The sequence below is a fragment of the Gobius niger genome (assembly GCF_951799975.1).
Source record: "Gobius niger genome assembly, chromosome: 19".
In the NCBI taxonomy this organism is placed as follows: Eukaryota; Metazoa; Chordata; class Actinopteri; order Gobiiformes; family Gobiidae; genus Gobius; species Gobius niger.
Genome location: NC_136870.1, coordinates 8,794,190 through 8,808,947, shown reverse-complemented (window position 1 = coordinate 8,808,947; position 14,758 = coordinate 8,794,190). Strand labels below are relative to the sequence as shown.

Below are 14,758 nucleotides of genomic sequence, written 5' to 3'. Positions count from 1 at the left end.
TCCGATACCGACAAACTAGCATTGAATTTTAAGCTCAACCTGAGGTCAAATCAAAGCGTTTTTTACTATTTATTGGGTGAATAGGCCATAGACATTTTGTCAAATTCCCGATTTAAGTTCCATCCCAATACAAATGAATAGGCAACTTTATTTATACAGCGCATTTCGTACACAAGGCAACTCAATAGGGCGGCAACGGAGCAATACTAATGTATGGGGAGGTAGGTTTTGTCCGTTTCATGGTATTTATATAATTTCTGTGGTTTCTCTATCATCAGCGTACTATAAGGTGTATCCGACCCCACAAAAAGTACAAACTTGACTGAATTTGAGTTAGCATCTAAAGTAAAATCTCAGAACGTCTGTATATTCATTAATGATTTCTAACAAGTTCTTAATTTACATTGTTTAGTGGCTAATGCTAACGGTTATAGGAAAAACAAATTGAGATTGCTGAAAAGTATCCCGGACACAACATATTTTTGGCTCACTTCCTGTTGGCCGGTGTAAGGTAGACTTCCTGTCCACATTTCAAAATTTAAAAGAAAACTTCAATAAACATCAAGCCGAGTGGGTTTAATAAAAAATAGTTTTAAAGATGGCGCTATTTTACCATCTGATAGCTTTAAGTTAACACTAAAACACTAGCTGCTTGTTTTCTTCCATACACTGTTTAAAATATATTTATTCCATCGAGACACAGTGAATTCTCCATAGGACTTAACAAGGACAGGAAACAGTCGCTACATTAGGAAGTTAGCATTGTGTTGCTATGCTCCATTCGGTGTAAAGAGCCTAAAGTTACGCAGTGTGGCTTTAAGTCAGGACACCCATCTGTCAAATCAGAAAAAAACAGAAAGGCTTACTGTGTTTTGCCCACATTTCACTCAGGAATGCACAAAAAGGGAGCGATTTCACTATAAACACTTGTTAGAAGACGTTGAGGATCAGTATTTTCTGTTTGACACTAAAGCTCTAGCTGTTAATACAATGCTGCAGGTTACATTATAAATACTCTGAGCACCTTGTATGAAAATGAAGTCCGACTCCTGTATCGCTTTTATAGAAGATTTCTCATATATGTTTTATACAACTTACTGTAAATTAACATATATACCAAGCCTTTTGTATGTATGTACTTCTGACCACCGGCAGCACATTGTGTGAATCACCTCCTCATGCTGCAGACAATAGCAATGATGTACTTACAATTATATAAATGGACAATAAAGCTATTTTTAATTATGGTAGGCATGGTTTTATTTACAAATCGGTCATGTCTAGTGTGTTTTTTCATAAGCAGAGGTGGGTAGAGTAGCCAAAATTATCAAGTATTGATATAATGTGACCGACCATACATAAAATTACATAAAAAATGTAACATTTACAATTAATAGACCAAAGAAAACATAGGTAGAAGGAATATTTGCCTTAAAGGGACTAGGCGGATTTTTAAAATGTTAAAATTATGCATTTTCTTCATCCCTACATGTTCCAGCCATGTCCTAATGTGTACAATGAGCCCAGACCTGTTCACCACAACTGCCTCTAAAATCCTGCACTGTCACTCAAACAGTTAATTCGGGTCCAAAGTGCCGTCATGCACGAGCTTAACCTGCAGCTACGCCAAAGACCTGAGGTGGCAGTAGTGAGTGTAAAAATGACAACTTGCGTCTAGTCCCTTAAAGGAAGAAAAAATTAGAAGAAAAACGTTCCCATATGTCAATGTCGGGTTTTATGGCATAAAGATTTACTCACATGAGAAAAGTAATTTTTTAAATACTTATACCTCACAATAATACTTGTAGAAAGAAGTAAAAGAACCATGATAAAGTACTCTTACAATGTAGCTTTTAAAGGTTACTCAAGTAAATGTAACTGACTACTAGGGTTACAAAATTCCAGAAATGTTCAATGTCGAAACATTTCCATGGGAATTAACGGAAATATATGGGAATTAATGGGAAAAAACATGGAATGAACATAACTGAAGGTTGATTCTTTTACTGACAGACTTATCTTGTTTGATAACTATACACTGAAATATCTCTCACAGAGAGCTGAGCAGTGTCTAAGAAATCATCTTAGAAATGTCTGAGCTGCAGTGTTTTATTTAGGTTGTGGCCAAAGCAAAGAAGAGCTTTTGGAAATGGAACAGACTCGTTCCATGTTTGTATCCATCTGTGTATTCACCAAGAGTGTGCAGTATTACAATATAGTTTTAAGAGTGTGCCCTGTGCCAGTCTGTAGAGATTGCGTCTACTGCTCATCCTGTGATCTGATTTAGAGACAGGTCATTTTAACCACATACAATGTGATACAACATCATTAGAAAGAGAATCAAGCAGAATTTATTGGGAATTTTCCGCCCCTTTGCAACAATACTGACCACTACCCACCTCTGTTTGTAAAACAGTAACAAATCTTTGTGATAAATTGTGTCGTTATTACTTAACCAGGAAGTGTAAGACAATAATAAATACATGACTCATAAAAAAATGGCGGCAACTTCTGGCAATACAATAAAATGACACAAACAGACTTATGTAACTTGTGACGGTGGGGGAAGTGGGGGAGGGCAGTTTGGAGCTCTCAGTCCAGGCTTTTTGGGTGGTGGTTTTTTCATGTTAGGCGTCTGAGATCGAGGTGGAGGGCTAGGTCGAGTTTGAGTGTTTGGCGTGGGGACAGCAGGGGCGGTGCAGGGGGTAGAGGCAGGTGAAGTGGCAGTCTGGATTGTGGGGGCCACCGGCGCTCTTGTCTTGGAGAAATGAGCGGCCGCCTGCTCATTCTGCTGGTGTGTTTTGGACATGAATGAACGTCTGGCTGTGGAATAGAAAGTATATCACACTTAAGGGTTGCGCAATCTTGGGGGGAAAAAATCTAAATGCAAATGTAAACCACTAAACTAATCCATAAAGAATCACATGCATTTCAAAACATGTATTTAGAGGTCATGATATTTCAACTGCTATTTTTCTAAGACACACATAGCTCAAACATTTGTACACCAAAGGAAACTGGGTGTTTCAATAGCATATCTGATGACGCATAACCTTACAGATTTATAATGTGGACAGTGGTGTGAGACTTCCTGTTTCCTGTGAGCTTCCTGGTTTCGCCATGCTCATATTCTCTACATGGTCACAATGACAAACTACTGCTTTTGACAGAGGAAAAGCTAAAAGCTAAGTGCATTGGCCATACATAATAATACTTAATGAAAAACAAATCAAAACATACATTCAAAAATATATAAAATATGTGAGAAAGGCCTGTATTATGCTAGCATAATACAGGCCTTTAAATATATATCTGGACATCCTCAAGGTGACATCTACATTATAGTTTGGCCATAAACTTCACGTGTTTTGGTTGATGGCTATAACAAGCCTGAAATTTGACTCACAGGACTTGGATCTGTACTTTAATGTAATCCTATCTGCACTGTGCCAGAAAACTCCCCAAAAATCCCTTTCTGCAGTGATAACTCCACATATAAGGCAGAGCAAAAGAAATATCCCTCGTGGGCTATAAAGTACATTGGAAATATATCATCATTACAAAGCACAACATGTGCGATATACGTTTAGCTCGGCCTGACTGACCTGTGATAAAGATTCAGCAGAAAAAGGTTGGAAAACAGAAGAACATTGACCCAATCCATGCTTAATGCTGACAAAGTGACTGCTGTTGCATTGTGATATCTATTAAACCACTTGGTAATCCAAACATATGGAGACAGTGCGTTAGCAATGTTTTCCTGAATGTAACGGATTCAAAATGTTCAAATGAAGTTGGCTGAAAATTGGACTCAAAACGGGATTTTTTTATAATGTGTGTCAAAGTAAAATATAAAAGGGTAAGAGCACAGCCTTGTCTCATCACCCAAACATTCGCATTTCACTGATATTTAATTGAACCAATCAAAACCTACAGGTACATCCTGAATAATTCTAAATAACCCTGATTTGACCTATTCATTATAAGTTAATTGGCAGATGATATGTTAAACTGTTTGATTGTTATGCTTGTAACCATGCCATAGTGTTGTTCCCACATGAAAGATTGTGTCGCGTATCATAAGTGGATATAGTCTGTCTCAGGAGCTCAAAGCACTGGCCCCAAAACCTGCTGATGTCATGGTGTATTTCTAAAACAGTGACATATGAAAACAGAAAGTTCCAACGAACTCTGGCTAGCTTCTGGCCCAGTGGCACAGTGTGGCTGTAGAATATGTACCTCTTCTTATGTCACACCCTTTGACCCTGTCCAATAAAGAAGTGATATAATAAATGCCACAAAAGCTTAAATGTAGTAACTATGTTTGGGTGAAAACTACTTAGTCTGACTTTATAATTTATAAATGTATAATTTATAATATAAAATATGAAATGCCAATTGTAAGGTTGTACAAACATACTTTAAATAGTCTGAAAATATTAAAAGGCCCTAAAACCAACATATTGTAGTCAGCTACAACAGAACTTACGTTTATACGGTGATGTTATTTTAACAAAGGCTCTGGGTGAATCTGGAGTAGCCTCTAGGATTGGTTCAAGCTGCCCCTGCTCAGAGCACTGCTGCTGGGTGGGGCTTTTGTCTGGTGCCGCCGTCCTGAGAGCAGGAAGAGGGACCTGTGCGGGTGTGGAGAAGCTTATAGATGATGAAGGGGTCGAGATCTGAACAGGAATAGGGTTTAGTGAAGGTGAACTGTTGGGGGCGCCGTTCTGCGGGAGCTCTTGCGCGGGACCTGCCCACGTGGATGTGCCGCTACGACTAACCGAGCCAGATTTGATGAGGAAGAAGCCCATACCGTCCTGGGACGCGGTGCTGGAGAACAATAAGGTAAGAGGTTATCTTTGTAGGAGCTAACTGATCTAAAACGATGGTATGTTGACTGACCTGTTTGTTTTGGAAAGAGCGGTGTGGTAGGAGGAGCAGGACGAGGCTGTAGAAGAGGCTGAGGAGATGGTTCTACTCAGGTTCTCTTTTTCTGGGATCATAGATTGAGGAGGGAGGGACACCTCAGGACACTCTGGGATGTCCAGGATCTCAAAGGATACAGCTGCAAAGAGTCCATTATTTATTTTACTTAGAAACTTAGACATATTATAGATATGAGTGACTATTAGAGCAGTGTACCTTCAGGAAAGAGCTCAGAGCTGTACTGAATGAGAGGCTCAATAACGGTGACCACTTGGACTGAAGAAGCTGATGCCATGTCAAAGAGAGCAGCTTCCCTAAACAGCAGACATACAATGGGTGGGTATGAAACACTTTTCTCACTAATAGCTGTCGGATACTATTTTTAGTCCTTTTTCACGCCCCAGCCTTTGTGTTTGTACTATTATTGTACAATCAAGTGTTTTGTGACAAAATGGTTGTAGCACTATTGACCTAATGACTTTAAAGCAGAACTAATTAACTCGTGCCCCAGAGGCCATAAGCGCCACTGCAGGTGTCGTAGCATGTAGCGTTTTTTTACTTCATTAATTGTCCATGAGAGTAAATACTACGCTGACATAAAAGACAAAGGGAGAGACAGATATTGTACATCCAATTACACAATGGTGCAAATTTTTCACTCAAACTTGGCTGTAAATACTGTTTAAGTGGCGCTAGCCCGCAGCTAGCTTTGCCTGTAAATTTCACTGGGGGCCAAAATATATTTGGAGTGTATTGCCGGCGTCCATAAACAAAAGCTCCAGTAAAATATGTTTTAATTGGGAATATACTATTGAGGAAATCTTTTTCAATAAATGAATAATAACGAGCCTGACAGGACTGCAACTTCGGCTTACACTTGTATTGCCCTTAACAAAGCCTGTGTCACAAGTTTCTGCTGTCGTCATTATTCATTCACTCAGCACTTGGTGGTGGTAAGTTACTATAGTAGCCACAGCCGCACAGGGGCAGACTGTCCATTTACCACGTGATGATAATGTGTTGTTTATATCATGATCTCTCCTGGACACATGTGGAATTATTTCCTTTCTTTATTCAAGCTGCCCCCCAGTGGCTAGAAAGAGCATTCTGATTATTTCTTTAAAAATCCATAATTTCGCACAGGATTGGGCTAGAGACTTTGACATACTCAGGAATTTGTGCTCTACAAGTCAGGGGCCTGATTGAATCATCTCACGGGCCAAATGGCCACCTGTTGGAGATCCCTGCATTAGTGTGTATTGGTAGCTCCTACCCGGTGGCAGGGAAGTTGCAATTTCTGGCCAGGGGAAATGAAAGACCCCCCCAATCATCCCGATAACACTTGCATCACCCCCAGAGGGACAACGAAAAGGATTTATTAAGGTAAACAAGTTACTTAGTTCTGCTTTAAGTTATAAACACCAGTGCACTTTTTTTTAAACAAAGAGGCTGGATAATGTTTAATACAGAGTATCTAAAAAACACATGGCTGACTTTACCCCTCGGCTTTTGGCCACAGAAGGTTCGGTCCCAAGACGATAGCGATGTTGCTTGGCGTCATTTTGTTCACTGCTTGCTGCTCTGATAGTAGAGACAAGAATTGCACCAAGTACCTGTAAACACAAAATTAGGACCAGAATTCAAATAAAAAGGGTAAAATTTAAGCATTAAAGTCACAGTGCTGATCTTTCCAGGTTATATATTGCAATGTCAAATCTATTTGGTGAAATGTATGGCTTCAAAGGGGAAAAAACAAAAACAAATAAAAACCTGAGATTGTTGTAATTTTCCGATGGCAACTTTTTCAACAACTCTCTAAACTGCTTTAATTTCTCTGTCATGTCTTTTTCTCTGTGAAGACAAAAGAACACAGCTAAAATGAAGGCAGAATAATAATAATAAGAAGAAATTAAAAACAGGAAAAGGATACAGTACACACCCTGCCGCTTTGAACCAGTCATTGTAGAGTCCAAAGGTCAAGAGGGGTTCAGGAAGCTCACGCAGGTAGGACTTCAAAGCCCCTGTCAAGACGTGTTCAGATCGTGTTACGGTGGGGCTAAACAGTCTGTCTGCTATGCTAATTCAAAAGCGTACAGGAAATGGCAAGTTCTATGTCAAAATATAGTGAAGGGAAGTGTTTTTTTTTTACCAGCTACAGCGTGAGGGTCCATGCTAAACTCGCTATGGTCCACTGTTCCCTGGTCGAGACACATTTTGAGCCTTTTGACGACTGAGGCTGCAGCTGCCAGGCGAAAAAGGCCCTAAGAAGCAAGGAAAGATAGTTACATTTGTGAATGAACTTTTTTTACTTGATAGACGTAGATACAGATGCAGAAGGTACGCATTTATTTCAACTGTGCTGTACCTCCTCTTTCATCCCTGTCCGGAGCAGCATGTGGATGCACTCCTGAATGGGGGCAGAGATTTCTCTTTGGCTCTGAGTCAGATGAGACAGCAGAGGTTCTCCGTACACTTTCTGTTTGGAGCTGGAGGGAGGCGATGATCCTGCAAATAGAACATGAGGGTGAGAGCGATGATTTTCCAGTACAAGTTAAAAAAAAATATAGTGCTGGCTGAACTGTACCTGTCTGACTGTGATTCTCTTTGAGCTCGTTGATGTTTTTGTCCAGAAACTCAAATGAGTTTCTGTAGTATTCAGCCTGGAGTTCCAGTAGCTACAGAGGAACAGAAATTAGACTGACATGAGTATTTGAAAGAACCTCCAGAGTTCAGTCTCTGAGCTTTCACTATTGGAGGCTGTAGTAGAACTAAATAGAGACTGATTGGGGACTGATGCTAGCGTTGTGCAGTTTCTGAAACAATCTATGTACATACTCCAACCTTTAACTACTTTGCACCAGACACTTACTCTGATAAAGTAGTTTGCGTAGTCCTCTTCTTTAGTGGCAAAGTGATACAGATCTGCTGAGTACTGGTCCTAAAGTGCAGAACAGAGAGGTCAGAGGTGCTGTGTGCTCTATACTACCCACACGTCTGACAGCTGTACCTTGATGATCTCCAGCCTCCTCCAGGCCTCCTCCACTTCCTCCCTCAGGCCGTCCTGCTTGGCCTGGGCTCCGGTGCTTGTCTGGCTCCTGTGAACGCACACTCGAACGCTGCTGAAAATGACCCGTGATTGAAATTAGCGTTTGAGCGGCGCAAACTCACCTCGTCCGTGCGTTGTTCCAGTCTCTAGTCAGCTTTACAAAGTGTTGCTTGTTCTTAAGAATCTCTGGTAAGTCTTCCTAGGAAAGGAACATGCATTCTATATATTAGAATTGGGCACTACCATTTGGAGATCACCTTGCTGTGTATTTCCCTATCGACTTAAGCAAATTTTGTATTTGGTCCCGTACCTCGCTGAGTTTGTTGAGCGGCTCCAGAACATCCTTCTCCACTTTCATCTCAAACTCAGCGAGCATGCTGGCCAGTCTCTTCTCCATGAAACAGCACATCTCCAACACCCTCCTGCCACAAAACACAGCAGGTGGACTCATCATATTAAAGGGGACATATTAGGCCAAATGGATCTTTGTGAGCTCATGGTGGTTTTCCTGTGTAGTCAGGGTACTGGGAGTGGTTTTCTGATTGATTCTCTCATGCCTAAGGAACCCAGCTCTGCCTTTGTGTGTTCTGCACTCTGGAAATCTCTGTACACCTGTCTTGACATAGCCCCGCCTCCGGCCCCGCCTACCCAGGAAGAGCACAGACCTGCTCTCAAGTATATTATGTTTTTAAAATGTGTTCATGATGTCTCCCATATTGTAAATAGTTTTTTGTAAATAAAAAAAATACCACTCAGTAAACAAAGGCTCAGAGCTGCTGGAAAACACGCCACTAGCTTTTTTTTTGCTGCTGTTGTGCGAACCTTTACAAGCTAATTTTCATTTCTGCATTATTACAATGTCTCCACAAGGACGTCAAGGAGAAGCACAAGGCAAGGTAAGTTGGACTTTGTCTGTGGGGAACTTCCTTGACCAAAATGTGGTGAGTAAAACGAAATAGTTCCATTTGGGTGCATTGACAGGCTAGAAGCTCCAGAAGCTACTTCTCATAATATAAATACGCTAAACCTGACTTTAAATGCCTCAGACAAAAACACCATTGCCAGAAAACTCTCCACGTGTTTTGTCAGAAACAGGGCAGTGCGTGCTTTATTTGACATTATGCTTTCTTCAGGTTTCACATTCATGGCGACTGGTTGTGTGACAGTTCTTTGATGCTTTGGTTTGGCTTGTGAGGCATTCTCGCTTTGATGCCGTGTTTTGATGATGACAATAGTGACGTCTGCTGAATCCATTCTGCGTTTTTTGGGACCTGGGAAATGGACGAACGGCTTCTATTTTTAAGTTGTTTCAGGTCATATTTGTTTAAAGTGTGGAATAATGTGCTGTATGTGTGTAATAGATGATCACAAAATGCCAGAACAATACCATAACATGTCTCCTGTAAAGAGCAGACAGTATCAGACAGTCAGTAAGGCACGAGCTATATTTGAATGCCTGTATTTGAGCGAGAACTGAAAGCCACAATCATCAGGTGATGAGCACATGACAGCGCTGCCTTTTCCTACAGACAAGGTGAAACTGCATCTCCGTACCTGATCGAGGACTCTGCATCAAAGTCCTTGAGGCATTCAGCCATCCCGATAGACAGCTGCATCAGAGGGAGCTTCTTCTGCAGGGGACAACACAGTGCACATTATGTCATTGCTATCATGAGACTGAAGATGATGCCCTTATCTTTTTTTTGTACCATGCGCCTCTCAGCCTCCACTCCAGTCTGACTCTGCATACATCCCAGTAGCTTCTTATGGAGGATCTGGGCGGCCTTTTTAGCTGGTTCTACTCGCTGGTCCACCTACAGTAACAAGAGGCATTATGAAAACTAATAAGACGACTTTTTGGACATGGTTTCAAATAAGTGTGAGCAAAACTGTATAAAAAATAAAGCAGTAAGTAAAGATATATCTTGTCTTATAATACACTTGTGACTACGACTGCGCTTTAGGATTATATAAGACTATTTGTATAAGGACTCACTCGTATAAGGTCCTCGTGCAGAAGCTCAGCAGCATCGTTTGACCTGTAAAGCAGAATCGAAAATGTTCATGGGTTTCTGATCAATTGTCTGGTAAAATGGTGCGTTCCGACTTGTGCGTGCAGTGTATAATGCAATGAGACGCCATAGTACATGAAACAAATACAAGTCCTGTCTGCGGTGCATGACGGCAGCGAGTGCAGAGCGCAGCAGAGGAAGCCCAGCCCAGCGTTCGACGTGTGAGTGGAGACCACAGAGGTGAAACCCCCGGGGTCTGAACCGCAAACCAGTCCTGTTTTTGAGAAGAATTTACTTTTGCGTTTTTTGTGGAAAACCAAGAACTTCCACGCAGTGAAAACTAAAGATGGTTCATTTACGTGTTGTCATGTGTCATGTTCAGTATGTGCGGCTACAAATGATTCATCCTATGTATATATATGTGCTGTGTATCCTGTCCTCTATGACAGTGGTTCTCAACCGGTGGCTCGGGACCCAAAGGTTGTTTTTTCCCCCCAGAAAACATTTATTTTAATATTTTTGTACAGAAAAAGTATAGAATCACTGCTTGAGCCTGTTAAAATGACTGTTATTGGGTTGTTTTGATAATAATTTCAGCTTTTTGGCTTATTTAATGCTTATTCATCAACAGTTTTTGAGAAAAAGACAATATTTTACGTTATATTTTATAAGTCGAAGTCATCTCAGGGTGCCTGTGGGTCCCGAGGCCGTGCCAGTTGAGAACCTCTGCTCTAGTCCAGCCATTCTCAAAGTCCAGGACATCGCGGCCCCCTTGTCGATCCGAAATGTTCTCGGGGCCTAATAATAATTCAATTCATTCAAAGGAATTTTCTTTTCTCTAACAGCTAAAATTACATTATAAGCGACACCTCGCAATGCTTGTAGACTAAAAAACGGTTTAAAGAAATCAAGTGGAGCAAATAAATATATTTTCTCAATGTACTTGTTTTGTAGACAAGCATGGGGGTGCCGCCTGTTGCACTACAGGGGGCCCCGGACCCCACTTTGGGAACCACTGCTCTAGACTTGTTTGTACAGTACACGCAACTGAGCCATTGTGTTATATTTTTCACAGTTCATTTATCATGGGTGTAAGTTCAACCATAAAACACAAAGGTCGAATCGCAAGTATCATGTTTTCAATCAAATATCAAGAATTAGTTCACAGTGCACACTTTTATAACCCACTGAGGCAGGAAAGTATTACACTACCTATAATTGGGTAACGCTTTATATTAAGGTGTGCTTGTATCTCCAAAACTGTATCTCCAAAATTACAAAATTATAGGTTATTTATTTATTTATTGGTCTGTTAAGGAAATATTTAGGAGATATGTCCACTACAGTTGCATAAGCATTACATCAGCATATTAAGCTAAAAGGATGATCAAAACAACACTGTTTTACGGTTTAATTGTTTTTTGTACAGCACTTGGGGCAGATGTAGCCGTTTTGAAATGTGCTGTATAAACAAAGTTGACATTGACATTAAAAGCGAATATAACATATCTAAATTTTGGACTAAAATGACAAATGACCCTTAGTAGTGTTTCTTGTACTAGTTTAGCAGTTCATTCATCAGCTTTCTCTCAAATGTTACTGTGACTTATTACAAATGTGCCGCCTGGTTGAAAAGGTAAATATGGAAATGTATTCAAAAACCTTCCACAGGACTTGGATGTGGTAGTGAGTGTTATTTATGTTCAGAGGTCGCAGCAGCGGGTGGGCGAGGTGCTGCTGGAACCCACAGTGCACTGCAAGCTCTACCCTCCCTAAACCGATCGCTCACTTCCCCCTTCTTTTAAATGTGGCCTCTTCGAAACTGTAGCATCATCTGCATATGAGCTGCAGCGCCACTCAAAAAAAACAAACAAACAAACCCTTCAGATCCATCCCCCGGGTCGACGCCACACGTTTGGCAGTTTCACCCACTCGCACGGCGTGGTAACCTTTTCTGACTTCACACATAGAGAGGCCGAGGCTTCCCCCGCACTGAGCTGATCTTGAGATTTAAAGAGGAAGGACCTAAGCTAACGTGGTGCAAAGTGACCGAGTTTGTTTGAAAGTGGAAGCCCAGTGTGACAAAACAAACAGCAATCAGTTCCTAATCAGTCAACTCTGGTCATGGGTTTTCCCACTTCTGTGTCGTGATAGTGAAGTGTTGAGAAAGAAGATCCTGGTTATGTCCTGGTGGCAAATCACATCTTACAGCTTTTTAAGTGTGTAGGACTGGGTTTGAGGTTTTTCTAATCGTTACTTAGTTTGATAGTGGTTGTGGTAAGTGTCACTCAAAGTTTTTACATCAGAGGAAGTGCCTTTTGTTATGTTGTATGTTGAGCATAAAGTGAGATTCCCAATTGCATTAACGTGACATCACAACATTGTAGACAGCCTCGAATTAAAAATCAAGTTGGAGCGGCTTGGAAATCAACTGCGGTAACAGTGGAAATGCAGTATTTTGGAACGAAACAAAAACTGTCACGAAATTCAACGTCCTCTCTCTCAGGACGTAAGATCTGAGGTCCAATGACTGTCTCATGTGTCCAAACGTGGAGACAATATTCAAAAGTGTGTCTAATATTAATGTAGGAGGTTTGCGAATCCAATCACTTATCAGAAACAGGATTTTCTGTCTAGAGATGCCTTTCCAAAACTGTGTCCCTCTCCCATTGAGTTATACAGGCCCCTGCCCCCCAAATGGAATTATTACATAACAATATAGAATGTCTGTCTATTGAGAAACAGCCTAAGTCACGGCCCTTGTGTACGGTACGGTCGTATAACAAAGTGAAATAATAAACATGACAAACTGTTATGTTAAGTTTAAAGGAATTCTAGACAAATTCATTTAATTAATCCAAAGATCCCTCTTTCACGTCCCATATAAGCCCCTAGAGACAATATTCAAGCTGTTAACAGTCCACTTTACGCCAGTACTGCTCATTTATGACAATGGCTGGTATTGCTTGAGATTAAGGTGCTCTCATTAAGTATTAATAAGCATTAGTAATCATTTTAGGGTTAGGGTAAGGGTTAAGATCAGAGCTAGGTTTAGGGTTGGCTATGAATAAGCGTATTATTAAAGGCCTAGTATGTTAACAGATAAAAGTATATTCATATTTTACAAGCATATTATTAATGCTTATTAATACCGTATTAATACTTAACAAGCACACCTTAATATAAAGCGTTACCCAATGGTTTTCTAATGACAGCACCCTGGCTTCTTTATCGTTCAAGTCAGTCTTGCTGTCAGTCCTACTTCTGATGGTCGTCAGGCTTTTTCTACAGACAGATATCTGTGTCTGTGTTGCATTGTGTATCATTTTTTGCAATGGCTTTACTTACTTCCCACCAGAGCCGAGCTGCTTGAGGATGCTCAGAGACTGTCGGAGCATGCTGCCAATTGAATCCGACCAACTCTATCTCCACTCTTCTCCAAAAGGGTCAGCAACTCTGCAGATATATCCACACAAAAAAACCACAGTCCCCAGATGTTCATGGGGAGATGTTAGGAGCAGACTGGACTGGACTTTTTTTCTCACAGCCTGTTGTTTTCAGCTGTGCAGTTGTTGTTCTTGTTTCACTGGTGAGCTGTGCAGTCCCATCTACAGCGCAAGGTGCAAAAGGAGGAAGTTGCACAGTAAAATGAATTGTGTCAAGTGCAGTGGGCGAGTTTCATTTTCACTCAACTGACAGTGTTGAAATCAATCAATCAGTAAACAAACAAACAAATAACTAATATCATACTGACAGAGGATCTTTAAGGCAAAGAGAGTTAAAGGAACAATAACAATGTTGAGGCATAAAGGGTGTGCTTCCTAGTGTAATGTGTGACAGAGTATTTTAAAAGGATGTGAAAAGACCAAAAGAGGAAACGTTAATATTTGGCAATGGATATAGCAGGCCTGTTCCGTGCAAAGCCCACACCACTCTACATAATAAGTAACACTATAATAAGATTTAGACAGTGATCATTTGAATGAAGCATGTTTTATTGATTTCTAAGTCGAGGGAACTTTACCTGTATTTTCATCAGCAAACAAGTATAGCCAAACAAGTGGGAAGTAAGGAGGGCAAACCAGAAAGTGAAAAGTGGAAAAGAAGATTACGCCGTGTAACTGTGTGATTGTAGACCGTATCTATGTCACCAGGGAAGTGGAAAGTTCAGTAAGCCCCCATAACCTCTTTTGTGCAGAAGCGGGATGTGCAAACAGGTGTCCGCCACTGAGTTTAAGTGGTCCAACACTGCCGCCTAGTGTCAGCCACCGGGTACTGATCAACGGGGTAACGCGCGCTTCGTGGAGAAATAAATTAAACAAATTAAAAATTAAAAATACATACACACAATAAAAATAACTGGAGGAAAAATAAATAGAAAAAATGTAAAAAAGGAAAAAAAAGACAGAAAAAAAAGAAAGAAAAAAAAAGAAAGAAAATATAGGGCCTGACCCATCTTTTCTTAGTGCGAACATGGAAACTCAAAACTTTCAGTGTTGTGATCCTGTACATGTCATTTTAATGAATGAGTGGAAAATCAAGAAAGTATCGAATTCTGCAATTAATTTTGTGACTCCCGCTGTACCTCCAAGATCCCACACGTGACTCCTCGTGAAGCCTACAGTATGTAATTCTCCTACAAGAACAAATTAAACAGGAGTCATACTCAATACTTTTATTTAAAAACTTTCAATTACAGAAGGTAGCCTCCCTGTATGACCAGGATTGCAAGACACCTTTAGGAATTAACCATTTGAACATAATGTATGATCAA

At 40.6% G+C, this 14,758-nt stretch overlaps 1 protein-coding gene across 2 annotated transcripts; it reads right to left on the bottom strand.

Annotated features, from left to right (window-relative positions):
• Positions 1 to 2,366: 2,366 nt before the first annotated feature.
• Positions 2,367 to 13,607, bottom strand: sh3bp1 (SH3-domain binding protein 1). Of its 2 annotated transcripts, XM_079577399.1 has the most exons (19): positions 13,333 to 13,607; positions 9,969 to 10,011; positions 9,682 to 9,786; positions 9,527 to 9,603; positions 8,283 to 8,394; positions 8,095 to 8,171; positions 7,934 to 8,021; positions 7,796 to 7,864; positions 7,511 to 7,601; positions 7,292 to 7,431; positions 7,076 to 7,187; positions 6,866 to 6,947; positions 6,697 to 6,777; positions 6,426 to 6,539; positions 5,143 to 5,240; positions 4,903 to 5,065; positions 4,782 to 4,830; positions 4,490 to 4,679; positions 2,367 to 2,823 (listed from the first exon to the last, which is right to left on the bottom strand). In XM_079577399.1, the coding sequence occupies exons 1-19, from the start codon at positions 13,380 to 13,382 to the stop codon at positions 2,543 to 2,545; spliced, it is 2,022 nt and encodes a 673-aa protein (XP_079433525.1). In that variant the 5' UTR covers positions 13,383 to 13,607; the 3' UTR covers positions 2,367 to 2,542. The 2 variants fall into 2 exon arrangements, with proteins under 2 accessions (XP_079433525.1, XP_079433524.1); XM_079577398.1 differs by having other exon boundaries at positions 4,490 to 4,830; positions 13,333 to 13,605.
• Between the last annotated feature and the right edge of the window lie 1,151 nt (positions 13,608 to 14,758).

Coding starts and splice junctions, on each gene's coding strand:
- sh3bp1 (XM_079577398.1), bottom strand. CDS start 13,382: ATGCTCCGACAGTCTCTGAGCATCCTCAAGCAGCTCGGCTCTGGTGGG. Junction 8,395..9,526: donor GATGCAGAGTCCTCGATCAG/GTACGGAGATGC, acceptor GTTTTGTGGCAG/GAGGGTGTTGGAGATGTGCT. Junction 2,824..4,489: donor AATAACATCACCGTATAAAC/GTAAGTTCTGTT, acceptor TCTATTCCACAG/CCAGACGTTCATTCATGTCC.